Source organism: Chaetodon auriga, chromosome 11 (genome assembly GCF_051107435.1).
Source record: "Chaetodon auriga isolate fChaAug3 chromosome 11, fChaAug3.hap1, whole genome shotgun sequence".
Lineage (NCBI taxonomy): Eukaryota > Metazoa > Chordata > Actinopteri > Chaetodontiformes > Chaetodontidae > Chaetodon > Chaetodon auriga.
In genome coordinates this window covers 13,206,176-13,232,946 of record NC_135084.1, presented here as the reverse complement: position 1 = coordinate 13,232,946, position 26,771 = coordinate 13,206,176, and the positions used below count along the sequence as shown (strand labels likewise).

Sequence of the window (26,771 nt, the reverse complement as noted above, 5' to 3'; positions counted from 1 at the left end):
ATAGCTACTGTCCCCAGTGGAGGAAAATAAGATGCAAATGCTTGACTCTTGAATTATTTATTCCCCATAGCAGCATTTGTCTTCTCAACAGATTTTGTGTCCAATCAATAAATAACCTTTTATGATCTGAGCTCAGTCAGCCAAGATATTTGTCACGTTTTCAGTGTGGCTGTACATAACATACAAAAGACCAGTGCTGAGGAGGAATGCACAACTTTCTGTCAGTCATGGAGGAAAAAGAAGTGAGAGTTTATTTCAGATAAAGACTGCAGACAGGTGAACTTTGCAGGGACATGGAGCTGTGTTGCTTGTATCTCAGAGTGTGAACATTGTTCCTGGTACCCAGCAGGCAGACTGCTGTCTGCAAGCTATTTGTGGCTATTATGTGTCTATAAAAGGAAATCTGGGGGGCGATACACACACACACACACCGACAAGTAATACACTTTGAACTTCATGAGACGGGCTGAAAAGTGTGCGTATTGCTTTCCGTATCTGCTGCTTTGATCAATATTTGAAGTTTTTCCCAATCCTGGACACAAGAGACTTCTGCATGGGGAGGCATTTGAAGCAGAAATGGACAATTTGAATAAGAGTCTGGGGAAGGTAAGAGGATTTGATAATAGATATTTTTCTTTTGAAAATGTGCAGCGGATGAAGAACATATTTTGGGTACTTGCTGTAAGGCTGAGGTAAAATCACTGACCTGCCTCTTCTTTCCGCTGACCTTTGAAGTTACAATGTCTCTGGTTTTAAATTCTGTTTTGAGATTAAGATGTTTACATCAAACTAAATCCTACAGTAAAATGAAACCATTAGATTTGAATCCATCAACACTACTAACCCCTCCATTGTGCCCTCTTCCACCCGTTGCCATCTTCCAGGCTTTCACACATAAACACATGGACACACTATACACTCTGACACAGACACTTGATACTTATCCTGTCACACAAGGATAAAGGACAACAAGGAAGGAAAGGAAAACAACTGCATGAATTTAAGTAAATTCTTTACTTATATGACACTTTAAATTATTAATAATTGCATTGCAGGGTCTTTATTAAACATTACACAAACATTCATCATCAAAAATGTTGCAGCTGAATGAATCTGAGATGTTGTAACTCGAAAAAGCAATCATGAGCTTTTTTTTAATCATACTGGCATTTTCTCCTTGAATACTCTGCCATTGAAAACCACAAGCATTGATTGAACTATGCGCATTTTCGTCCTTGTGTCAGAGAACTCCACTCATAACATTTGTTTAGAATCTGTAGAGATAACAAAATGTGCTCAGTAGCAGCTGGCAGTGGGCTATATTTGCACACCCTATCCACTCTAGAGGGAGGGGCTGTGTGTTTGCCTGTAATTAAACTCTTTACTTAGTGACACACCCAAACTGTTTATGCTTTTACTGTGGCACAGCGTGAACTCCTCAGATATACATTCTGAGGAGTTCAGCGGTTTGAGATGTACAGCAGTAACTGTGCCTCACTCTGAGCAGCATCGGTGGCAAACACACCAGTGAATATGTTAATAATGAATGTAGAACTTTTGGAAAGAGCTGCTTGTTTTGTAGATCTGCATCTACAGAGGAATCATGAAAGCGTTAAAGAACACATAATCACACAAGATAAAGAGCTGTTTGATCATTTATAATTGCATAATAATGGACATATTACAACCCATATCAGCAGATCACTTCATTCATTCAGTAGTTTGCTTCCTTAAAGTATGTTTGTCACTTTCAGCTTGGTCAGTATTTATGAGTGTCCCTTTAAAGAGCCCCACACAGGGTGGTCTGCTTCAGGAAATGATTTAGTACTGCTCGTTTCCAGTCTTTGGGACGGGTCCGACATGCCACAAGGAATAACTGAATGAGAGCATGCACGCAGTGAGGCGACATGTAACACAGTGAACCTGCGGCGGCTGAGAAATGTGATCTACGAGGACGGCATGACCTCGGCAAAACTCAACGCAATTTAACATTCAAGAGGGCTCCAACGGGCAAGTAGGAAACGCTCGCTTCAAGATTTCACAGTATAAGCTTACTCTGCTATGACTACGGAGGACATGCAAACAAGCAGGTTACATAAGAACATAAACACATAAACAAGTTTAGAAGATGGCACATGATTATTTTAGTCGCAGCATTTGTTCTGTTTCTTTATTTATAGCTGTCGTGGTATCGCTAATATAAATATCTTGGCCTTCAGAAGTAGAAGTGAAACTCTTCAGGCTCAGGAGCTTTTGGTGTCATGTCACTAAGAACATCGGTGGCAGGGGATTAAGGAAAGAGGTAGAAGAAGTACTCAGATCCTTGACTTAAGTAATACCACAGTGTAAGAGTACTCCACTGCAAGTAAAGGTCCTGGATGAACACTGTTGAATAAGAGCAGGCAATTATCAGCAGAACGTACTTAAAATTCTTTTTTCCACAGGCAGAGTAGGCCATGTCAGTATTAAATGATTGTTCTGTTAAAAGGAATACTTTATAAATCATTTCAAACTGAATATTTTATTGTTATTATGGATGATATAATATATAGATATAAAATATAATAAATGAAAGTGTAAGCAACCATTTAATGTTGTAGCTGGTACAAATTCTAATGTTTTAATTCTAATGTGTGTATAAATATGTGTGTGTGTGTGTGTGTGTGTGTGTGTGTGTGTGTGTGTGTGTGTTTGTGTGTGTGTGTAGAGGAGCAGAAGTATACATTTGTATAAAATTGTATGTGAGACTGTACTCAGTTATGTTCCACCAGTGCTTTAGAGACTAAATGTGCTGCCTGAGTCTGTTGCGTCTTTACCTTTTTCAGTCTCCCACTGCTTTGGAATATTTAATGAACCATAAAGGTCATAGAAAGAAGACTAAAAACCCCCGGTGGGTGTATGATGTATTGAGCTCAGAAAGCCACATATCTGCTGTGAGTGAATGTGATATTTTTGGCGGGAGTGACATTATGATCCTGGGGAAAGGTAACATGTGGAGCTGCAGTCATTTTAATTCCTAACAGGACACAATCTGTCACAGACGGTGACATTTGAGGCAAATAGACATGTTGTTTTGACAGCAGATATGAAGACTGCACCTACTACCTTTTGCTTCATTTGAACCCAGACGCTCCTCTTTGCTATTCTGTCATTCTTATTCTATTTGTATTTGGCAGTTCTTTAGCATGTGGAGTTAATGTCTGAGGCCTTCCTTTGCTATGAATGACCATCCTATGGACATACTGACTGCCCTCTGTACGGACTGAAAACACCTCTCTTATACACAAAGGTCAGCCTGACGACTCCTGGACTTTATTCTGTGGCGTGCTGAAACCTTTCCTCTCTATTCTTTGACCTCGACCTGTGAGCCAGCTCCTCACTAGAACAGGTGTGCTATTTATTAAACATTATTTAAAAAAAAAAAGTAAATCACTGTATCTGAACATGTAGCTTAAATGTCAGAAGCACAATCACTACATGTGCCACCCTAGTTCAAAAACCATTCATACACTTTTACCGTTATGTATGTGTGTGTTATGTATTTACCTTTTGTGAGGTTTGCTGATATGTAATTGCCCAGACCAAGATGAAATGAGTAATAAATCCCAGCGAGGATGCAGCAGTGCTGCTCCGCCAAATGAAAAGCCATGCTTTTAATCTTCCAACAGACATAATGTTCCTCCATTACCGTAGTGCTCAGATGATGTATAAAATAACTAATTCAAAGAAAGAGAACAGACCGCACAGTTCAGTACATGGTAAATCACGTTTTTATGACTTTGAGTTGATATCAAAAACTCATTTTTGAAGCAGTCGTTATCGTCAGGGGCAGTTGAGCCAGTTTTGAATGCTGGCATGTCTTTATCTTGCATGATGCACAAAATAAGAAATTATGAAAAACTGCTTTGAAAACTTAATTAAAACGGTCCCAGCAGGAGCCACAATATCTCATTTGAATAATCAATGCATATTTATGTTGTAAAATTCAATTCTGAGAATAAGTCATCATTTTGTTTTGGAGCTGTTTTTTTATCTTCTTCCCACATTTTACCTGTCACTCATTATTATCAGAGCCGGGTTGGCTGGCTGAATGTGAAACAGAGCCTAATATGCTAATTCTCCTACTGTGACTACATCAATGAGCAGAGGATGTGTGATCCATTTTTAATAGAGTCTCAAGTATCTGCTCCAATAACCTCCACTGATTAGTGAAGGAAATTTCAGTGCCCCTACCCTTCAGCTTGCATTTCGCAGATGACCCGACAACACTGCGGAGAGAAGAAGTGTGATTACTAAGCAGTGGAAGTGCTGCTGATGAGTGTGTGCTTTGATTGCTGTGTGGGAAATGGTTTCACAGATCAAGACTATGAAATACCACTGAACCCAAACCGACCTGTTGCCACCACAACAGATCAAAGCCCTTGCATTGTGTTTATGGACAACACAGAGTGGCTCAACACACTTTTATTACTGAGATCCACTCTCTCTGCAATTTGGCAATTACAGCCCCACTTAATTTGAAGCCCCATTTAATTTAAATTTCATGGGTCTAATTATGTCTTTTACATTAATGGGTGAATTCACAGCTCCACGTCTTCATATGTTTTCAGCATGGGTGAAAATTGATCCATTAATGCCTCTCAGGAGAAGCTGAGGGACTGGGTCACCTCTGCAGGCGGCACAGAGGCTCAGTATGGACCTGCTTCCCCCTGTGGTCGTTTAATGATGTCAACCCCTCAAAGTGGTTTGACACAAGCCCCTTTTCAGTTTAACGGATGAGACCATGTAGACCACTGTTTTGAAATCAAAGTGCTGTTCTTGGATCACATGTTTCATGGGAGCTGTTTGGGCTAAAAAAGGTATTTTTATTACTCAAAATGGTTTTAAAAATCAAACCCTGGGTGCTAAAAGCAGATTATCAATTTGGCTGTCAGGAGCGGCTGCACGCTAACCACAAAGATGCGTTTTGATTGTTTTCACCTTAGTTTTTACTTTATATTTAGACTCTGTACTTTGACATAATGTTATTTGCCTGGCAGTATTAATGTGTTTTATTTCTCGTTAATTTTGTGCAAATGATGCTTTTAACAGATGTAGCCTAATGTGTGTGTGGTTTGGGATTGTTTTGACAGCTGAATTGTTTATTATCATTGCTATTATGTTTGTATTTATTCATGTATTTCACCGACCAGCACCTCTAAAGTGCTCTAGTTAACCCTTTATATCTCGTTCAATGTAACAGTATCACAACATTTTGGCTTATTTGCTTTCCTGCAGAGTTAGGTGACAAGATAAATACCACTCTCATGTCTGTTTACTAAATATGAAGCAACAGCCAGCTGGCAATTATCTCAGCTTTGCATAAAGCCTAGAAACAGGGAGGAAATAAGCCTTTTGTTTTGTGTGCAGAACAAAATCAAACTTTTTTTGTGGGCTATAGAGGTGCTGGTCGCCAGATTTTTTGTACCTTTGGACAGACCCAGTGTAGTCTTGTCTTCCTGTTTCCAGTCTTTATGCTAAGCTAAGTTAACTGGCTGCTGGCTGTAACTTCATATTTACCGTACACACACGAGCACCCGCAGCCTCTGTAACTGAACACGAACAAGCTTAAAGTGCAAAGTTGTTTACCAATAGAAGGGGGTTTACGTGACCTCCAGCTTGGATTCCAGGACTGCCTTTGTTGAATCCACAGCACTGCTGGGCCAGTTTGTGCCCCAAAAAACTGTGTTCAGCATGTCAGTCCACTTCACCATGTTGTTTGGTCTGTGCAGCTGTGCACACTGTGATTTATTTGATTTTCTTAAAATAGTCCCTGCATTGTTTAACATGTGTGATGACTCCGATGTCCACCCTCCACCCAGTTGTTTCCAAGTTTCGGTTCTCCTGGTCGGTGCAGGCACAGTAATGACATGGTGGCTGCTGCTGTCCTCTTTTGCTTGTCATAGTCCTTTATTCTGGTGTGACAACACATCGGTTTGACCAACCATGATCGACAGCACTGGCAGGGATGCTGCTGCGAGTGTACCAGGCATCATCCCCTAAAAAGTACTGAAATTTCGTTCAGCTCGCTGCCAGATTGGTGGAGAACAGTGGAAACAACACTGTGACCCTGGCTACATGTTGAGCTGCAGGCTGGTTAGTTTCTGCAGTGGAAAAAGCCCGTAGATGTCAAAGCTTCTCAGTTTTTAGTCACCATGCATTAGTTTAATACAAAGGAGCGTCTTTGGCTAATCTTTATAGTTTCAGGTACATAAATTTACCATTTTCCGCCTAAACTCACAGCACAAGTAACACACATGTGAGGTGATGAGAAGATGAGCAGATTTAATTGCGACTCATTACTCCTCACTGAGTCTGGGTGTGTCAAAGCTTTGAGCTGCGGGGTGCTAAACTGCCTAATCTGTGTGCGTATGTGATGATAGATCATTAGTGGCGGGGTATAGTTACACAGCCCCGTGAAGTAGAAGGAAATAAGCTATGCTAAATCTGAAAATCATTTGCAGACATGTTGAAATGGACTGAAACACACGGGAAGAAATCCCATTATGTTTGGCTCTCCATTTATTCTAAGTTAGAAGTGAGTGTGCTTGATAGGGAAATTACTGGGAAATTGTTATCAAGCGTGTGTGACACGTGGGTGATTTGATCCTGTCGTCTCTGCTTTACAGGTTTCAATAGGAGTGCCATCTCAGCCTTCAAGGTTCACATTTGTGCCAGTGGTGTGGAAATTACCAATTGAAAGCATTGTCACTGAAGAAGAGAGATCTGGAGCTCTGACAGGAAAACCAAATAAGGTAGAGCAGCAGCACGCACCCAGGAGATTAAAAAGTGATATTATCTGCAACTGGTATTCATTATCTGTACCATGAGTCCTGTTTTTATTACAAAGCCCTCATCAAAATGCATGTGCTGACTAAATACATATTGTTCATTTAGCTAACTGACTTCCTTTGTATTGCTACTTGCTATCTGTGGGTGCTCGTAGTGTTTTTTCACATCCTTCTCTGTTGTCACTGGGTAGAAAAACTTGCTCTTGTCCAGTGTTTTAGAGGAAATTTACGACGGAGGATTAGGGCCACATTAAGGGAAAAAAAAAAATTAATTATTTACGAGATTAAAGTCATTATTAACGAGAAAAAAGTCATTATTAACGAGATTAAACTCATTATTAACGAGAAAAAAGTCATTATTTACGAGATTAAACTCATTATTAACGAGAAAAAAAGTAATTATTTATGAGAATAAAGTCATAATATTGAATGCAGGCAAGAGTGACACCCCCCCACAGCTAATTATCTGGGCAACATTCTCTGACATTCTTGACAGCAGTCAAGTTGCCATTATTATTGTTACTATTATTGTGTCAAACAAGGTGTGAATTTATTAAAACAAGATACGACTTACTCCTTTCCATGCTCTGATCAATGGGCAAGTATTGATCAGTTTCCGCTGTAGCAGAATCACGTGATAATAATGCTCTTTTTTATTCGTTGTTGCTTTATCTTAGCCCGCCCCTTTACTTTTTTGATTGACATGTAAGTGACAGGCTCGACTACAAAGCAGACGTGCTTGATTCCCCCCGGTTCCATAGCAACGGTGCACCAGAGAAATTTACCAGTATTTTTTCTCAGCGTGAGAAATACAATGTGCGGTGGGAGTGCGTGACAAAAGACCGACTGTCACGCTCAATGCGTGAGACTTGAGAGCCCTGTGTAGTACATCAACCATCCTCACCCGTCTCTGGCGTTTTCTCCCATCGACTTCTCCCGTAAATTTAGTCGGAATGTAAAATATGACTCCTTGTTTATGAAACCTATCCTAAAATAGAACTCAACAAATCCTCTGTAGCTCTCATTTTGCCAAGTGTCTCCAAAAGTAGCAGGTTTGAATATTATGACTTTATTCTCATAAATAATTACTTTATTCTCGTTAATAATGACTTTTTTCTCGTTAATAATGACTTTAATCTCGTAAATAATGACTTTTTTCTCGTTAATAATGACTTTTTTCTCGTTAATAATGACTTTAATCTCGTAAATAATTAATTTTTTTCCCCTTAATGTGGCCCTAATCCTCCGTCGTAGAAATTCACTCTCTCACCACCACTGAAAATCAGCCCACTCAGTCTGACTCCTCAGTAATCCAGTGAAAATCAAGTTTTTGACCTTGTTAACATACTTGAGCATTTCTCTTTGGAACTGCCATCGACCAGTGTGAGTCTCACAAACACAAATTCAGTAGAAGAGTAGAAAAGTTACTTGTAAGCAAATGCATTTATTTTTCATGGAAAAAAAGTTCTAAATATGTAACTTTGATGAAGACAGATGAGTTTTTCGGGGTTTAATCAACGCCTGCAGAAACTTCTACTAGTTGCTGAACAAAACTTAATATAATCTAGGTTTTCAGTCTGCAGCCTCCTGTTAGAAAATGTTCAGTATTACCAGTTTAAATACACTCACACTGCTCAGATGATGACAGCGTATGAGATGCATTTCACGTCAAATGTATTTATTGGAACAGTTCCAACAGTCGAGACAAAATAATGTGCACGTGAGGGTGCAGACCGTGAATAAGGAATATAGACAACATGATGTAAAGGAAAGAAAGAAATAAGAAACAAAGATTCGCATAGTTTTTTCTTACTGTTTCCATGAAGGTTTGAAACGCAGTGGGTGTGAGCGTCATTGATTGATTTTACATCATCCAATTATTTCATGTATTCCAGGCATCTGACTCACACAGCAGACATCAATTCATCATGTTTCAAGACGTGTATATCAATATCAAAACATATTCCTGAAGAACCTCAGGGACTGAATCAGATGTTCTAAGATTCTCTTTTTCTTGTGCGTCGTACTCATAATAAGTATATGTGGCATCGCTCAAAGTTCTCAGCTTGTCACATAAAAGTGATTGAAAAAAACATGTTTTTTACTTGAATAAAATAATTGATTAAAAGGCAAATTATCAACAGAAACTCATCAATTATATTTATTCACAATATTCCTTCTTTTGATCAAGTTTTCAAGTTTTTCTGACCTCGGGCCCAAGTTTATGTAGAAATGCACATAAACTGCAAATATTCAACCTGGGGGCTGAGGTGGAGCCTGGTGGTGTGGATAGTTGAAGGGGGTAGTGTGCTGATGTTGATGTTGATGCGCCCCGGCTCCGGCTGCCTTGGGATAACCGAGCACTTCTGCTGCCTGAAGTGGGCTCACTGGCTGCCAGCGTGATACTTCAAAGGTCTTCTCAGTGGGGGGTGGCACCGTTCGCTTCTCAACTTCCCCCACTGCTGTTTACCAAAAGGAGTGGCAGCCCTTCATGTTATTAGCCATCAGTATAGGACTACTTAGTTGGAAGACTCTGAACCACGACATGTTTCAGCATACAACCCTGAGTGCAAAAGAGCTGGGACGCCGTGTGAAACCTAAACACAACACATTTACGAAAATCAATGAAGCTGATGAGTTTAAACATCAAACAGTTTGTCTTTGTACTGTGCTTTTCTCTAGAGTTTATGTCAAAAAGGATTAGCTGTTTTATTTATGTTTTACACAGCGTCCCAATTTTTTTTTTTTGTATTTGGGGTGGTAGAAGTGGAGTATTTTCTTTTCATGCATCATCAACATTGGACTGCAGTGCACTGGACTGGACTTCATCAGTTGTTGTCCGTCTCCATCTGTCTCTCTTATTGTTGTCCCGACAGGTTTTTTTTTCTTTAGCGCAGAGCAGTGCCAGCAGACACACTTTGCTGATTCAGAACTAGTAGTTGGGGAATACATTGATCATTTACTTTTGCAAAAACAGAAATATCACCCTTTGACAATGATAGCAGTGCTGCCTTCAGAGTGTTAGTACTTACCAACTCATTAAGCACTCATAATGCAGAGCAGTCCTTTGCAGAGATTTATAGTATGACAATGTTTATTTTTATTTATTTATTTTGTTTATTTTACAGTTCTTCTCATCTAACTTTTTTGCAAGCAAAAAAGTGTCTTGTAAATGTTCAACTAATCTAATCAAACTAAAATTTGTCTTTAAACCTTCTTAATCCACATCCAGAGCATCCTTTGCCTTATATTGGTGTGCTCACATGGAGCTAAATTGTGGCACTAGGTCAGTCTTTTTTGCTTCTGCACACACACACACACACACACACACACACACACACACACACACACACACACAGAGGATGTCGGGCATTGTGCTAAAAGCTTATCAGGAGAGGAAAAAATTGATTTGACAGTAATCCAAATTAGAATTAACTGTTTCTTGCGTTGCAGTTCAAAACACAGTTAACAGCTGAGTGACATTTTAGACAGATTAGTAATACTCACTGTGGCCAGACAGCTTCCATACTGAGATGCCAGAAGGCAGAATATAAATGATTACATGTGAGACTGTCGACAGCTCATTAATCCAGCTCTGTGTTTCAGAGCAGCCCACACCTATGTCCTATTCAAGAGGAAGGAACTGAATTATGTGTCCCTTTGCTCTGTTTCACATTAGTGAGTGGAACCTCAAGTGGTCATTATTAGTTTGTATTCTGAGTGGAAACCATTGATTTGAAATATGAGCTACTACAACACCATACTCAGAGCTCCTCTGCCTAATTATCCTATCGCTTCAAATGAGAGGGTTTCTTTTATATCCTTACTTGACCCATTGTGCATCACACATTATCATTAAACAGGCCAAATGAGATAAGATAAGGCTTTATTGATCCTCAGAGGGGATATCTGGGAGGAGTACTCGAGGTGATGGCAGGTGAGCAGATATTTTCCACTGTCTCAGAACAGTACAACTATTCTGAGACATTCTGTTTAATTTTGTGTTGAAAGAAGGTGCATTTAGTTCAACTAATACTTAATTAAAAGCAGAAAACCAGAATTAATTAAGTGAATGGGTTTATTTTCATTTGTCAAGAACTTTGCTTGAAGCATGATCAAATGTCATCAAATTAGTTAAAATATTGTATTCATTCCAAAATGGCACTTATTTACTAATTTATCACTCTTGCATGACCTGACTGTGCACTTTAAATATTGCACTAGCAGGATTTCCTGGCAACAGATATAAATGTTATTGTGTTTTTGGAAAATGTTGATTATTATGATCATAATGATATCACCAGTCCTAAGACATGTCAACCGGTTTGCATCTAATTTTAGGTCTAAATATGACAGCTTTTGAGACACAGTATGATGTGATGATATTATTTGCATAAACTGCCATTTATGCTAAATACAGTCCCAGGAATAGTGCCACTCTGGCAGCCTTTCATTTGTTTGATTACTGATGATCTACATTAATGTAAAAGAACAACAGTGGGAGAATTACATCATTAATTTAGAAAACTGAAGGGTGTCAATCTCATGTGGTGTCAAATATATATATATTTTAGGATCATAATTACCATAAATGTGGGAGTTCATGTCAGTAATGATGCTTGTCATAAGCAGTTACCCTTTTAGCTCCACTTAATTGTCACACATGCTATCCTGGAATATGCCTTTAAGTCAAGCTCGCACACAGACCACAAACACTTGAATCATATCCTACAGAACATAATGACCCAAATTCATGTTTTGGTCAGATAACATGAAATTGCAGCCAGTTTAGATTCAAATTGTCTGTTGATTATTTATCTGGGAGGCAATAAAGTCTGTTCTTGCCAAGGAAATTGTACACAACTCAGTGCAAAATTATGTAAATCTTCCAAAAGCCATGTAATCCTGTGCTGCTCTGGTATGTAATGCCATTTACACACCAGCTAATTATGAAGTTAGAATCAGGAGGCAGGTAGCTTAATTTAGCATAAATGCTGCGAGCAGAAAATGCCTGACTTTAAATTGTAGCATGATTTAACAAATGAGACATAATGTGTTAATTTGCCTTCTTTAGAGGTGCTGCTGGTAGATTACTTTTTACCTTTGGACAGAGCCAGGCTAGCTGGTCTTTATGCTAAGCTAAGATAACCGGTTGATGAGTGTGGCACGAGAGTGGTATTAATCATCTACCTTTCAGGAAGAGAAAGAAAATGTCAAACTCTTTACATTTACTTTATATTTATACATTTTAACATTGTAAAATGTAAAAAAATATGTACAAGATTTTTTTTTTTTTTTTTTTTTAACCACATGCTGGCAATTTTTTTTTTCCAGTGCCTGATTATCAAGGGTGGAAGCTAAGTTTAAGATTTCCTTAAGTGCTGAGCTTCAGTGCAGTTTTACCCTTGCACAGTACTGCTCCTCTGCCTTAGTTCAGAGGCAATATATACAAAAAACACATTATAGAAGATGTTCTCTGGTCAGGTAGGAATATCTTCATTCAGCTAGCAGTGTACCCAACAATAATGAGAGGTGACCCTTTAATCCCTTTAGTTTCATGGATAATGTGATCACGTTTGCACTTGTGCATTTGATTGAGTTTAAAGGATTTGGGACCAGGGGGAGCTACGGTAGGGTTAAATGAGTGTGTATTCCTCAGCTGTGAAGGCCCTTATTAGGAAAAGACACCACAACAAAGCTGAAAACTCCAATGAGACTCTGCTCACCAGAAAAATTACATTAAAGGACATTATTCCAGACTTTTGACTGATGTTCTCCTCTCAAGCAGCCTCCTGTGGCCAATTTGAATAACAACTAAGACTGGCTCTTAGCAGTGCAGAGAAACCTTTTAGGGATTGGGGTGCAGTGACGTGTGGTCAGGGCAGGCAGTGCCTCACCAGTAAAAATATAATTAAAAAACCCTGAATTTACGCATTTCCTGTTCAAATACGTGGGAGAAGGGCGAGGTGAGGCAGCGATGAGCTAAGCCTCATTTCTGACGGCGCTGTGCCACACACACTGACTGATGCAGGCAGTTGGCACATGCCCATTGCTGTCTCTCTTTATATCGGCCATGAATGCGCAGTGAAAATGCTCCGGGTGAGGCAGAAAGTACTGTGCCGCACTGATAGGTGGCAGCACTGAGCTCCATCAGCGCAATGCATGTCGCTGTGTGCTCTCCTACGCAGAGGGCGATAGTGATTATGAGAGATTAGCCAAAAAAAAAAAAAATTAAATTTTAAAAAATCGATTTTGACCTAATATTAAATATTCCTTTGTTTTTCTTGCTATTGTATTGTTGGTTAGTGTGGAATTGATTCAAGTGTAATTAAACGCTTTTAAAACAACTAATTGTTTCAATTAAGGTCAAAATTGAAATATAAGCTTCTATTTTGGGTTCATATATTTTTACATCTGACTCCAGAGGGGTCAGCTCCTCACCAGTCATGAACCTCACCGCGCGTCACTGATGGGGTTCGCATCTTGTCTCGTGAGGTTTTTTTTTAACCACGACCTTTAACTTACGTAAACTTCAACCAAACAGTTATCATTGCCTAAATTTAGCTTTAGGTTGGACGACATGCTGACTCTGAGCATAACTCCTGTATGTAGGATTTTACTGTTAGACAAACACGTTGGCGATATTTACCTCTTGCCATGCATAACACTTCAAGCTTTGAAGCTGTGTGTGTCCACAGACCCCTCCTCAGTTGTTCAGTCCTGCACATGAATCATGTCCCTCACCAGCGTCGGCAGGACATGTGCGTGTACATGTGAATTATATGTGTGGGGCATGCGAAACCAAGCACACCCTGAGCTCAGAGAGGCTGGCTGAAGTGCTCCTCGGGATTTCTCGGGTTTCACTTGCTCAGTTCCTCCTAAACCTTTGCTTCATTTTCTCCTGTTAGAACTTAGCTGTGTCCCATGAGGAGACAACCAGGGAGACCATGTCGGACAGGGAGATTTTCAAAGCTGAGAAAGTCTTTATCAAGGACTCTGTGGAGGGAGGAGAAGGAAACACAGGGACGAAACTTCAAGTAAGTACAACACGAGCGCCCTCAATGTCATGTCCAACCAATGACAAAGAGCTTTGACATATTACAATATAGATATGTGTGTGTGAGTGTGTGTACTGATACTGTGGAGCGTATTTATGCATATTTTCTCATCAAGTTGACATATTTAATAAAACATTGTCAGGAGATAAATTAAAAACTAACATGACTATTTAATGTGGGAATGAATTGCCTTTCATTCTGACAGTTTAATCAGATGCGGATCATAACTTAACATACCGAACTAGTCCATTCAGAGGATCTACTCTATAATAGATTATTTTAGTTCCCCTTTTACAGAGTGTCAGATCATTAAAGTGCTTTCCCTGAACAAATTAAATGCAACAGACAGAACTTGTTCACTTGCTATAAATTTGATTTGCAGGTCACAACCTTTGCTTTATCTGCCTTTGAAAATAATTTGAAGTGAAAGTCCGATAAAGCCAAATTACAGTTTAGTTGCCATTTAATTAAAACCTTTTTTTTTTTTTTTTTTTTTCCAGTTAAAGCGGTCACAGGATCACGTGAGCCTCTCTCAAACCAAAGCCTCTCCTTTGGTCAGCGCTCAGTCTGAAAATACGCCCAACCACGTAGCTGCCGGGACGGCCTCTATGGAAACAGCTGTTGATAAACACAGGGGCATTTCCCAGCAGCAGTGTCACGATACCTCTGGACTCGCTGAGGTTAGCTCAGGTTTCCTTGCAAATAGAACGTGTGTGTCAGAAGACAGAACAAGCCCCACATATTCTGCAGACCTGTTCCCCACCCCGGCTTCATCCAGAGAGTCCATCCTCTCAGAAGGGTCAGACAGAGAGAAGAGCTGGTCTGCTGCGCTGCCGTCCTCTGTAGCGTCTCCCCTCTCTTTCAGCTGCACTGTCTCTCCCTGCTCGTCTGTCCTCTCTGGCATCTTCTCCCCTGCTGTCGTCCAGATCAAGAGGCACTTTCTCGCGCCTGGCTCCAGTCTGATTCACATCCCTCAAAGCTGTTTCTCATCCTGCGAGAGCCTGTCCTCTTCCGTCTGTCCCCAGTCCCCTCCTCCCCGGCACCGGCCTCCTCTCACCCGACTCTCCCTCCTCACTGCCATCCTGAGAAAAGGCCGTCTTCCTGTTCTGTCGTCTGCTCTGCAGAGGCCTTACACCCCCTGCTGGCCTGTCAACCCCGTGACCCTGTCCTTCTGTAACGCCTGCTCAGCAGCCTCCAGCGTGGCCTCCATTCCCCTGGAGCTTTCCTCCCGGTTCTCCTCATCAGCGTCTGTAGATAGTCAGAGCCACATTCATAGGGAGCCTAATAGATGCATCACTGCTCCTCCACCTGTGCAATCACAGGAGCTCAGCAGAGCATGCAGCGAAACTCAACTGAAAAGATGCTCGGAGCAGATTCGCTCAAGCAGTGCACCTCGATGGGAGGAGGTTGTTTCACCCCCACTGGTGAAGAGCAGCACATTAGCCCGAACTCCGCCCCCTCTGTTTTGTTCAAAATTCAAATCTGCTCCTCCACCAAAGCATGAAGACTGTGCAACCTCCAAAAAACTGCAACACACACACATCTCCTTTTCTAAGTCCCCTGAGCCGGAGCCCAGCAACGCTTGTATGCACCTTAAGGGCCATGCAGAAAATAACCTTAAAAAACACATCTCCCCATCCTCTGAACTTATGAACAAACAAGAGACATCTGCACCCCAGAAATGGAGTCACCCGCCAAATTCATCTCTCTCAAAGCTTCACTTGCTTTCACAACAACTGAGATCTCCTCCTCAGCTTCAGCCTTCACGCTCACCCGGTATCACTCGCACAGACCGAGCATCACCTCTGCCTCCTTCACACTGCACCACAGGAAGTTATGAGTCAGGGAGGAGCTGCCCTGATCCCAAACATACAGCAGCATCACAGGGTTTCCACAAAGCTCACTGCCTGTCTCCTTCCCGCTACACACCCATCTCTTTCCATGGATGGTCTTCACCCACCAGCTCCCCTACGCCTACGCCCTCTCCCGCACCACCAGTCAGAGACCTCACCCCGTCCCCTTCTCTCTCTCTGCGCTCCACGCCCTCCCCAAGGCCGGGGAGTGGAATATCAGACTGCAGTGACAGGCAGGGTAAAAAAAGAAAGGTAGCCGCTCTGCTTGCCATATGCATGACTTGTTTAAACTGAGGATATTGCTTAATATGTTCCCTGTGATATGTTGTTCTCCCACGCTAGGTAGTTAAAAACAGATTTCACGCACTTGATAGCTGGATATCAAGTGCTGTCCTCTGTGTGAGGCTGTTTTTAGACTTCTGTTTGTCTTCGCCCCGTCATTTATTGATGCTGGTACAGATCTTTGCTTCGCAGAGATTTCAGTCATACTGAACACTTCTGGATTTTAATGATTGGCATATCTGAAATGTCTTGTCAAAGCAATCTCTGAAAAAAACAAATTCAAAACTCTGGTTTCTAGGCCAAACATACAGCTTGAAGTTGAGTAACACTGTACACTGTTCTGAGTGTTAACCCCCAGAAATCAAATTCGTGTAGTTCAAGCAGCGAAATAAAACTTGACGTCGGACACAGTCGTCTAGTTTTTTCACCTGTCAACATGGAACAGTTGGTTGTAACTTAACTTTTTGGTGACAGTTACAGTCAAATGAGTCATCTGAGTAGCGACATGGCAGTGCAGTTTCCAGCAGTGTGAAAGCAGACTGATAAGCTTCAGTATTGTTCTTGCCACTGGGCATCTGGAGTGTGGCTGTCTGTTTTGCATGATTAGTAGCCTGCAGCAGTGTGAGATAAAGCATGCCCAAGAAAAAAGTAAAACACATATGATGAATTTCCACGAAACATTCCACTAAGTCTGTCTTTAGTAAAATGCAGACATTTGAATTGTGAGTTCATTTATATTCATTGCCTGCTTGTCTCTCTCTAACTCCAGACACACAAGATCAAGCTAAGCTACAAGTCACTCGCTGCAATTCCCACAAACACCCTTCTGTTGGATCAGCAGGTGAATTCCCTTATTTGACTTTAATCCCTCAAATTCATCTTGTTATCCTGGTTAAATATTCAGCCATATGAAGCCGTAATGTAAATTTGATGCGGGTGCTCCAGCAAATGTTGGTATGTGGATCATTATGTGAGGAATGTAAAATGGGAATAAACTCATAAGCTGTAAAGTTTCCTTTAGAAAGGGAGATTTTCTATTAAAAAAAATTATAACTTAAAGTCCTAACTCAACAGTTTCTAGGGAGAACTGCAATTTGTAATTACAAAAAATTGTTCGGCAACAAATGACAGAAAACTAATTTCATAAGGATTTACAGGCAATAGTGTCGATATTGCACGTGAAAGAGCTTTTAAACCTGAGTAAAAGTCCAGTCATGCTCGAAGAGACATGAAAAATGGCGTATTGCTGTGTTATTCACACTGCAGCTTTGAGCTGCAGAGGAGAGAGAGCTGTCTGTGAAGAATACAGAGAGGATAAAGATGAATCATCAGCAGGAAATGTTCACAATGTCTGAGACTACTGTAAAACCACTCAAAGAAAAGCAGCAGCCTTGACAGGGAGCTCAGCCTGTTCACTCTGCTTTGCATTGACAGGCAATAGATGAGCAGGTGGAGAGAGAAGAGAGGCCGTGTGGCATGATGGACGGAGGAGTCACATTGGACAGAGGTGCTGCAGACACCCATGCTGAGGTATTACTGCACACGCTGCAGCTGGTTTTCACTGCACTCTCAACTCGACGGAGTGGTGATGTCAATAACGCTTTGCTTCCTACAGCTGTGCTCACCCGCCCAGCTCCGGCAACAGTCTGAGGAACTTTATGCTGTAATTGATGAGATTTTGGCAAATTCCACTCCAGTGAGTTCAATCAATTATATCTTAGAAAATTAAACGTGTGCAAATGTTGATTTGAAAGGTGACTTAATGGGTGTATTTTTGCCATCTTTATGTGCAAAACATCCCGGTCACTGCAGCCCTCCAGGTCATCAACTCCCAGCGCTGCTCTGCAGGTAAAGTGTGTTTCCTTAACAGCATGCGACACATATTGAAAGCTCATAAATTCTTGATTTTCCTCTTAGTTTTCTGAAAGAAATAGTCTTGAGAGACTGTGCAAGCAGGTTATTATGACCCATGATACCTTTCAGTGGCTGTAGTAATTATGACAAGAGCAAAGGAGGAAGTCAGGTTATGTAATGTAAAGAGCGAGGAAGTCCCCACATGGAGGAGGTGGGGAGGATAGATGGGTCAACACACACACCCAGGAGACCGCTGTTCATGTCCTGTGTGAAACCAAAAGTCAATGTAGACTCATGTTATCTTATGTATATTAATCCAGAATCTTTTCCTAAACCTAACTGAAACTGTGACCATTTCACAACATTACATTAACCACGTGGTGATGAAGGTGTGGTGCGCCTGACTCTGGTTCTCTCCAGTGGTCATGTATGTTGTTTTGGGAGTCACTGGCAATCAGCCTCTTCATGCTTCACTACTCACTATCTTCAAAGTTCAGATGAGTGCATGAGATGTGTCCACCAAGGATTTCTGTTCATCTTCCTTTTCGTCATTTTTGACAGTCACATATTTGAAATAGTGCATGAATTTGAATGACTTTTTCTTTTCTTTTCTTTCTTTTTTTTTTTTACATTTTCCCACCAGATGAGGCTTGTGCAACTATTGTTTGGTTTCAATTCTGTCTCTTTTTCACTTTCAGCAGAACAACTCTTCATTTCCAAAATCCTTGGGGCGTGAAACCAAATATGTGAGTAGCATTAAGTTAGTCTGTTGAATTAAAGGGAAAAAGAGCCTCAGGATTGTTCCCCCGCAGGACAAACGGAGCAGCCCACTTTGGTCCTGCTTATTTAAAAAGCTTATTTGGAATTTAAACGGAGTACAAAACACCACAGGATAAGTTACTTACATGTGGTTAGGTACATCAGAACAGAGGCCAGATGTTTATGCACATCCACCACCAGAAAACTTCTGTAATAACAAATTACTGTCAATACTAGTCAGCTTTCTGTTATCATTTCATGGCGGCAAATATATACTTCTCTCATTTTTCATGAACAAATTTATAAGAAATTAATTATTAAGTATCTTGCTGAATTCACAAAATGTCCAGAGATGAGGTCTGATCATTTCAAGTGCTTTCTTATATTAGCATTTGAGTTTTGTGAGAGATACTAATAACTATGCTGATGCATCACTTCCACATTGTTTATTCAGGCATCTTTGTGCAGCTTGCACCCTTCTACTGGTGGGGAAAGAAGCCTTATACATCCTAAAAAGGTACACATTCAATTAATATTTGATCCGATTTTAGGCAACTTCTACAAAATTAATGTAAAGAATCTTTGAAAGCTGTTTGTGAGGATGAATTTCTCCCTGCTGTCAAATCCTGAATTCCTGTGTCCAGACGAAGCCCGGGGTTATTCGCCCAATGACGGCCATTCCAAGACTGACGGTGGAGGATGATGAAGAATTTCATCCAAACCCCTTCAGGCAGTCTGACATCAATCAAACCTTAACTGACAACAGAAAGGTATGCTGGTGGCATTAGTTCACATTACAGTGCAGGAATCTGTGTATATTTATGTTTTCACACCCACACAGTAGTTATAGTTTTAAGTGACACCAATATATCAAAATCTGTCTGTTTTTGTATCACTCACACTCCTCATGGGTTTAAAATTTGGCTCCTTAAAGTGTCTCATGAATTTCTTGACAGTTAAAGTTGACTCTGAGTTTGACAATTTCATGACAGAAAAAAGTCACAGAAAGAAACTTCTCAAACTATGATCCACTTCTCTGCTGTCCATCCATCCCTCTGCTATGTAGCGTAGGTGCCATTTACACACTTACGAACTTTTATCCACCGGCCCTCTTTGGCAGAAAAAAACACTGTTGAAAGAGACCTAACCATGGACTCATTTGACTTTTAAAATATTTAAAAAACAACATGTCCTCACTCTAAAATGACAGAATAGGTTGTTGGCCAATGTATATAACCATTGGAGACAACCAGCGATGGGCACACATACTCATAGAAGTGGAGTTACATCCAGTAACTATTTAACATTGTGAACCGGTTGTGGTTTTAAACGAGTGGTTAAGGTTGTGAAATGGTCACAGTTTGCTTAGGTTTAGGAAAAGATCATGGTTTGAGTTTGTTATGGAAAATAAATTGTGTACTTAATATAACTTCACAAAGTGAAACGATGACTTTCGGTTTCACATAGGACATGAACAGCGGTCTGCTGGATGAAAGTCCTCAATAAAATGATTAATATGATCGTAGACTGCCTCCATCTATCTGTTTAACTGAAGCTGCCTCCTCTATGACGACGTCAATAAGATATTAAGCTTAACGCTCTCTCTTATTTTAGAGTAACAGACTGCTGTTTTCATTATAATATCTTCTACAACATGACCTACAGCTGCCCCATGTAGGTCCTGTTCTTGAACATCATTTTACTTATTTCGCTGAAAAGTTAGTTAATTCCAAAGAAGTTGGATGATTCCCTGCCGTCAGCCGTATCACCTTCTCCTCTCCTCATGTTTGATATTCCACCACGTCGTCTGTCTCGTTAACCAGCCTTGTGAAATCCTAAGAGGATGATTCCTTCACAAACTGCTGAGATCCTGGCGTGTTTCCAAACCTCTTCTGGTCAAACAACTTAAACTGGAGAGTTTTAGAAAGTTGCTTCTGCCCAGCTTTTCATCTTCTTGGACGACCCGGATGCAGGGTGTTTGGCAGAGTGTTTGTGCACAGGGATAAAGCGGGTAAGGGGATTCCATTGTTTTGCTCCACTGTTTGTCACCGTGACAGTTCATTGTAACCGACATGGATTCAACCGCAAACGTTTACCAGACTCTTTTCAAGCAAGCAGGCGAGTTTTTGATAAAACATTTCGGTCAAGCATTGCTTTTAAAGCGTTATTTCAAGAAATACAACAGCATCAGACAGTGACTGCTCACGTTAATTGCTCTTTGCTCTGCCTTAGATAATGTCAGTCGCAGCTTAAGTTTTCCTGCTGAGGAGGGGAAACAGGAGCGTTATCAGCAGACTAGATGAATGTGTGACATTTTATCAGCCAATCCTTTTTTTCGTTGCCAACAATGACAGATGGTAAAATATGCACATTTAAATTGCACAAAAATCACAGAGATTTGGTCTGGATTGCACTAAAGGGAATCATGTTTTCGAAATGTGCTGCGATGCAACACCCACTGACTTGATGACAATGCCCTGCAGCTTCTGGAGCAAGAACTGTGTTTTTCTCACTGTGTTTGTGTTTTTCAATGTTTGCACATATCGTTGTTCCACATCACTACTGTCATGAATATTTACCTTAGTACAAACTTCCTTATCGAGCGAGTTTTCGTTTCCCATATCCTTTTCACATAATGTGACCGGGGACCAGAAAATAATTGAAATCATTAGTATCACCAGTGTTAAGAATTTGGTATCAAATTATTACTGAAGGCCACTACAGCATAAAGAAAGGCTAATTTTCTTCTGTAACACTGAGCCATCAGCATAATTATAGTCTCAGCCTTGTCCATGTGTTAAATATGAGATTCAGTAAATGTCAAGGTCAAAATGATTGACTCTCAAGAACAAGATTTTCAGATATACAATGAACCGATGGGACTGCAGACACTTAAACCGTAACCATGTCAGTGAGTGCACACTTTCAGCAATCTTCCACATCAGAGAGGTTTTTAACTTGTCAACGCTCTTGACATGTTTGACACTGAAAACACTGTTTTCCCTCTAAAGGGCAGCCATTTAGCTCTCGAGAAACAACAAATGGCAGGATTACTGATGCACAGACTGTCGGTAGCTTATTTCCAAGGCTATCGTGGTGAAAAATATTAATATGCAGAGTGTTTGGATCCCAGAGCTGCGACATTTATATTCGGCGTGTGATTCCTTACCTTGGCACGGTCGACTGTGTGTGGGTTATAGTGCTGTTGTCATTTAACCTCAGAGCTTTGATTCATATCAGTCAACATTATTCAAGGAGGTAATCATTAATTAATTTCAGCCGCGTGTTAATTCAGGACGATGGAATTTTAATTTGCATGCTGTTGATGCTGTTTTGTTCTAACAAACACTTCAGTGCTACACAGTCACTTACTGGCTGGTGAAGATGAATGAAACTTTGAGTAAACTTAGAGGACATGCAAATGCATTTTCAAAGTTTGGGTATGTGATTTGATATCATTAAAGGGATAATTATATGTATTGGCAAATATGCTAATCTAGAGTAGTAAATGTCTCTACAGGACTGTTAATTTCATTAACAACAACTACAACAAAATGTATTCATCAGCGACTTTTGTTTCCACGACTAAGACGAGACAATGACGAGTCAGCACCAACGTCATGAATGTGAATATATCAACGTGCAGTATTGTTGACAAGAGAAGACGAGACAGAGAAAATGTCATCTCGTTTCAGTGACAAAAAAAAGAGCTGACAGCATATTATAGATTTTTTTTTTTTCCAGCGCAGCAGGACAACTGTGCAGACATCCGTCGAAGAGACACCAGGCCAGTTTGAATTGCTGTAAATATTGGAGATGTGGGCAGCAGTTCAGAGGTCTGATATCAGGCTAATTAATACTTCAACACATCCTCATACCTTAGTGAGCGTATAGGTTGACTGCCAGTGACTCCCAAAACAATATATATGACAGTTCCCAAACAGACATAAGTGACCTGGAGAGTACCAGCGACAGGTGTCCTGGACCTTCATCATACCAGACTTTCATCACTGTGTAGTTCATGTTGTGAAACAGTGGCAGTTTTATTAGGTTTACACTTGGTTAAGTTTAGGAAATACATGGTTTGGATTAAAATAAAAATATTACTGTTACGTACAAGATGCAACTAAAGTATGTTTTATGTTAAAATCAATCAGAGCACAAACAGCCGTCTCCTGTCAGGAAGTCCTGTTTTTGTTTGACCCGTTCCTCCACTCCAACAGTCACCACCGTCGCTGGAGGCAGCGGCCTAACAACAAACATAAATATGGGTCGCAGTAACCTACTTGCATAGACAACCTATGCAGGGCCGTGTTTCTGGTGAGGATGTGCTGAATATTTACTGGGTGAAATGTCATCTAATCCTTGCACTGGTCATGAAGTGATGCCATCTTTTTAGACTCACAGCAGATGAAACTTAGAAACTAGAAACTAGAAGTTATTTCAAATAAACCAGCTGTAAAATGAAATTATTTTATTTCACTTCTGGATCTTGTCACCTTCACATTGACCTTTAACGATTAAACATTCAAGTTTCCTTCCCTTTGGAGAGTTGTGCCATCGGCTTGACCTTCACCTCCACCCACATATCATAGTCATACGTGCAATAGATATGACTGCTGTCACATAATTAAAAAAAGGACACATCTTTTTGGCAATGATATTAAACTGACACCCGTCAGACCAGAATTTTAAAGCCAAAATAGATTTTTACTTTTGCTCATCAAAGAGTTTAAAAGACAATAAGCGGACAGTGTTATTTGCATCAGGAGACTTGGCCAGGAGATGATCAGCTGACGTTTACGACACTATTCATCAGGGAGGCCTTGAAATCTCTACAACCTGAGAGCTCACACTCTTTTAGTAGAATCTTTTTTCATTAAGAAAGAAACCAGAGCAGGAAGAGGCGGAGGCGTCTTTCCTGTTGTGGTGTCTTAATTGTAATTATGCCAGCCTCATCTCAGGCCTCAGTTTTGCTTCACTGTGTCTCTCGGTTTCACACGTCAGTCACATGTATCTTCTGGGTTTAGTTTTCTCTGTGGAGCTGCTTTATTATTCTGCCTGCAGACTTTTTCCTGCTTTGATTTAACTTGGGTGCATCTCAAGTGGAAAATACAAGAATATAACCATCTGTAGCAAAACGTGATCTAATATAAGAGCCTGTCTCATTCACAGTGCTTCAAATGCTGATTTTTGCCACATCCCTCGACATCACACAAGGTGGTATGAGACACACTGAGCTTTTAACAAACTCCAATGTAAATCCATCCTGGGCAATATTAGATGTTCATAGCAAGAACGACAAAGTCCTTGGAGAGGTGGAGGTCAGGGCAACACTTTGACCAGGAGAGCAGGGTTTGTGTCAATATGAAAACCAAGCAGTTTTGGTATATGTTAGATAGATATTATCCTTATGTATTGTCATCATAATATCAAGTAAGTGAGTGTGGTGTATCTCTTGGGAATGTTTAAATTATGTAGAAATAGTAGATAAATTAAGAAAAAATTGAGAGTAACTGTGAAAGTAGATGTGATGTTAAAAAGGTCATTCTATTATTTTGAAAGAAACAGATTTAATCAGGGAAAAAAAAACATATAGGAATTTACTGAAGCTTGCTATACTTATTTTTTCTTTCTTATGGATCTATATTTCCATTGTTGGTAAAGGGTCATCTGTCTTTGGCCAGGGGTTCAACGGCTATTTTAACGTGTAAAAAAATAAAAAAAAAACAACAACATGTAAATATGAAATCATGGAACTCCAAGGCAACACTCACCATTGTCTCCTGCATCCAGTGGCTGTGCTGGAGAAGCAAAACATGCGAACCATGACTCTGTAATTAAGGAAGAGACATGAAATAGATATTTATCTTTTCATACTGCTTCTGTAAGACAGCAAGATCAAACTTTCTTTTTTTCAAAAATGGTGAAGAATAGTTGAAATAGTTGAAACTTGTAGTAATAAATGCTCTTAAACGTGATATGGTGATGCAATCATACACCTGTATGTCTTTAAATATTTGGATGTGCGAAAGGACTCAACACCACACCGTAATTTTAATTTTAGTAAAATAGAACAAATGAATGATGAGCAGGTGACTGAAGTCACCATCCAATCCAGAGAGATAATTATCATTTATGATCAAATACACAATGAATATTCATCCAAGTAAAAAAAAACCCCACGAAGCCTCAGGGAGAACTCATTTTAAAGCAATTTCACCGTGGGATGAAGTCAGTCTAAATGACAAATCAACTTCCAGAAACTGCTGGAACCTGCACAATCCTAATTGCTGCTGATTTTTTAATATAAATGCATGGACTTGGAAACAATTGTGTCATTTTCTATTTCAGGTGGAGACAGGAAAAGATTTTTACACAAGTTCAAAAGGCCAAATGTTGAGAGAGGAGAGGAAGTCTGACAGAAGAACTCCATTCACAGTGTGTGACCTGCAGATCACTGAGCCTGAAGACCAGATCAGTCACCCTGTTAAAGGTGCTTCAGCATCTTTCAGTCCTACAGAGGGGCGGATGGAAGCTTTCTCATATTTAAAGCATCAACACTAGAATGTTTTTTCATTGAACAGTTATCTGCTGTGACACTATCAGTATTACACAGTTTAAGGAGGAATGACAAGTTAACTGGACCTTATATGAACTAGTGAATGAGTGCATGTCCATAATGTATGCAAGACTATTTGCAGCAAGAGCAGAGATGATAAAAATGCATGCAACAGACCTTTCCCTACGGCTGGCTCTCATGGTTACTGCTGCACCGCCTGACAAGCTTTCCATTCACACATGGCACAGTTTACAAAGATAACTGGAGGCAATGTTACCACTCCAAATTCTTTGTAATTTTTGAGACCGGGGGTCCTTGATTTCAGAGAGAGGTAGTCAAAAGCAGACGTTCTAGCCAACAACCGTCAATTTTTCCATCTCAAATAATAACTGTTACTGGAAGATTTTATCGGCTGTAGCCAAACATGACATGTTAGAGACTGAGGGTACGGGGCTGCTCATTCATACGGGCTTAAAAGGTGGGAGATTAACAGCTGCCTTGTGTTCTTTGTGAATGGTGCTTAGTTTTGGAGATTTAAAAGGTGCCTGGCCACACTACAGGGGAAAGTAGAGAAATGAAGCACAATACGAGCGACAATTAGGAGAGTAATCACACAGTTCTTAATGCCCACAGAAACAGAAGCACAAAATTATGGACTACTCCGCTCCTCTAGGGCACATACTGGTCTGCAAAGCATATCAGTCAGCTCCAGCATCATTGTTGAATTCAAACAGTTTCAACAATTTAAAGAGCAAAAAAAGCTTTTCTCTGAGGAAACTAACCGTACGACAAGAAATGAACAACTTCCACTTGTGTGTAGTACGGCTACATCAGGACACAAATGTCCAGTCGGAAGCTTGATAAGAGACCAGAGACTCTGCAATGCTTTGTATCAGCATGTGTGGATGCAGTGAAAGGTTATGCTCGAAAAGAAGTAGCTCATAGGAGGTATTGTCCGACCGCGTCAGACGACAAAAGTGTTTATAGCTGATCCAGATGCATGACAGCGCTGTAAAAAGCAGACAGTCACAGAGAATTGTTGTCATTTACAGAAAATATTGCACATTTTCAGACAGGCATTCACAGTGCCGCCGCCGGCCGTACACATGAAAGTAGTTGTGTAAAAGATTTCAAAAAAGAGATCTTGAGAGAAGTTCAGCCCCTGCTGGCTTTCTCACACTTCACAGCTGGCCAATTAGGGCATGTGGAGAAATCCAAAGCTGGACAGACCTGCTGTGCCCAGTTATGGCTGCTAAACTATGATTGGACAACTGCTCTTTTGGGATAGCTTTAGTGAACGATCACTTGGTGCAAAACATCCAAGATCAAAGAGAGAAACCTCAACTGAGATTTGGCCCTGATTTTTTTTTTTTTTAAAGTAAGTATGAACTATTTGAACATTAATGTGTCTTACAGACCGTAGAATCCACAGACAATCAGCAGGTTAAGGGTCATAGTATAGTGTAAAAGTCATGCATGCATGTAACTCATTCATCTCTAAAGAAAATACTATTTTAATATAATTAATCAATTTGGGTAATAACTGTGACATGTAATAAAAGACTTCCATATC

General features: G+C 40.3%; 1 protein-coding gene across 1 annotated transcript; it reads left to right on the top strand.

Moving 5' to 3' along the window:
• Positions 1-546: 546 nt before the first annotated feature.
• Positions 547-26,771, top strand: mlip (muscular LMNA-interacting protein). The gene is made up of 12 exons (XM_076743387.1): positions 547-606; positions 6,669-6,794; positions 13,739-13,867; positions 14,389-15,993; positions 16,793-16,864; positions 17,458-17,553; positions 17,639-17,719; positions 17,836-17,871; positions 18,576-18,623; positions 19,091-19,153; positions 19,281-19,406; positions 24,991-26,771. Exons 1-12 carry the CDS (start codon positions 577-579, stop codon positions 25,201-25,203), a joined length of 2,625 nt encoding a protein of 874 aa, XP_076599502.1. The 5' UTR covers positions 547-576; the 3' UTR covers positions 25,204-26,771.

Coding starts and splice junctions, on each gene's coding strand:
- mlip (XM_076743387.1), top strand. CDS start 577: ATGGACAATTTGAATAAGAGTCTGGGGAAG. Junction 6,795..13,738: donor TGACAGGAAAACCAAATAAG/GTAGAGCAGCAG, acceptor TTCTCCTGTTAG/AACTTAGCTGTGTCCCATGA. Junction 18,624..19,090: donor TGGGGCGTGAAACCAAATAT/GTGAGTAGCATT, acceptor TTGTTTATTCAG/GCATCTTTGTGCAGCTTGCA.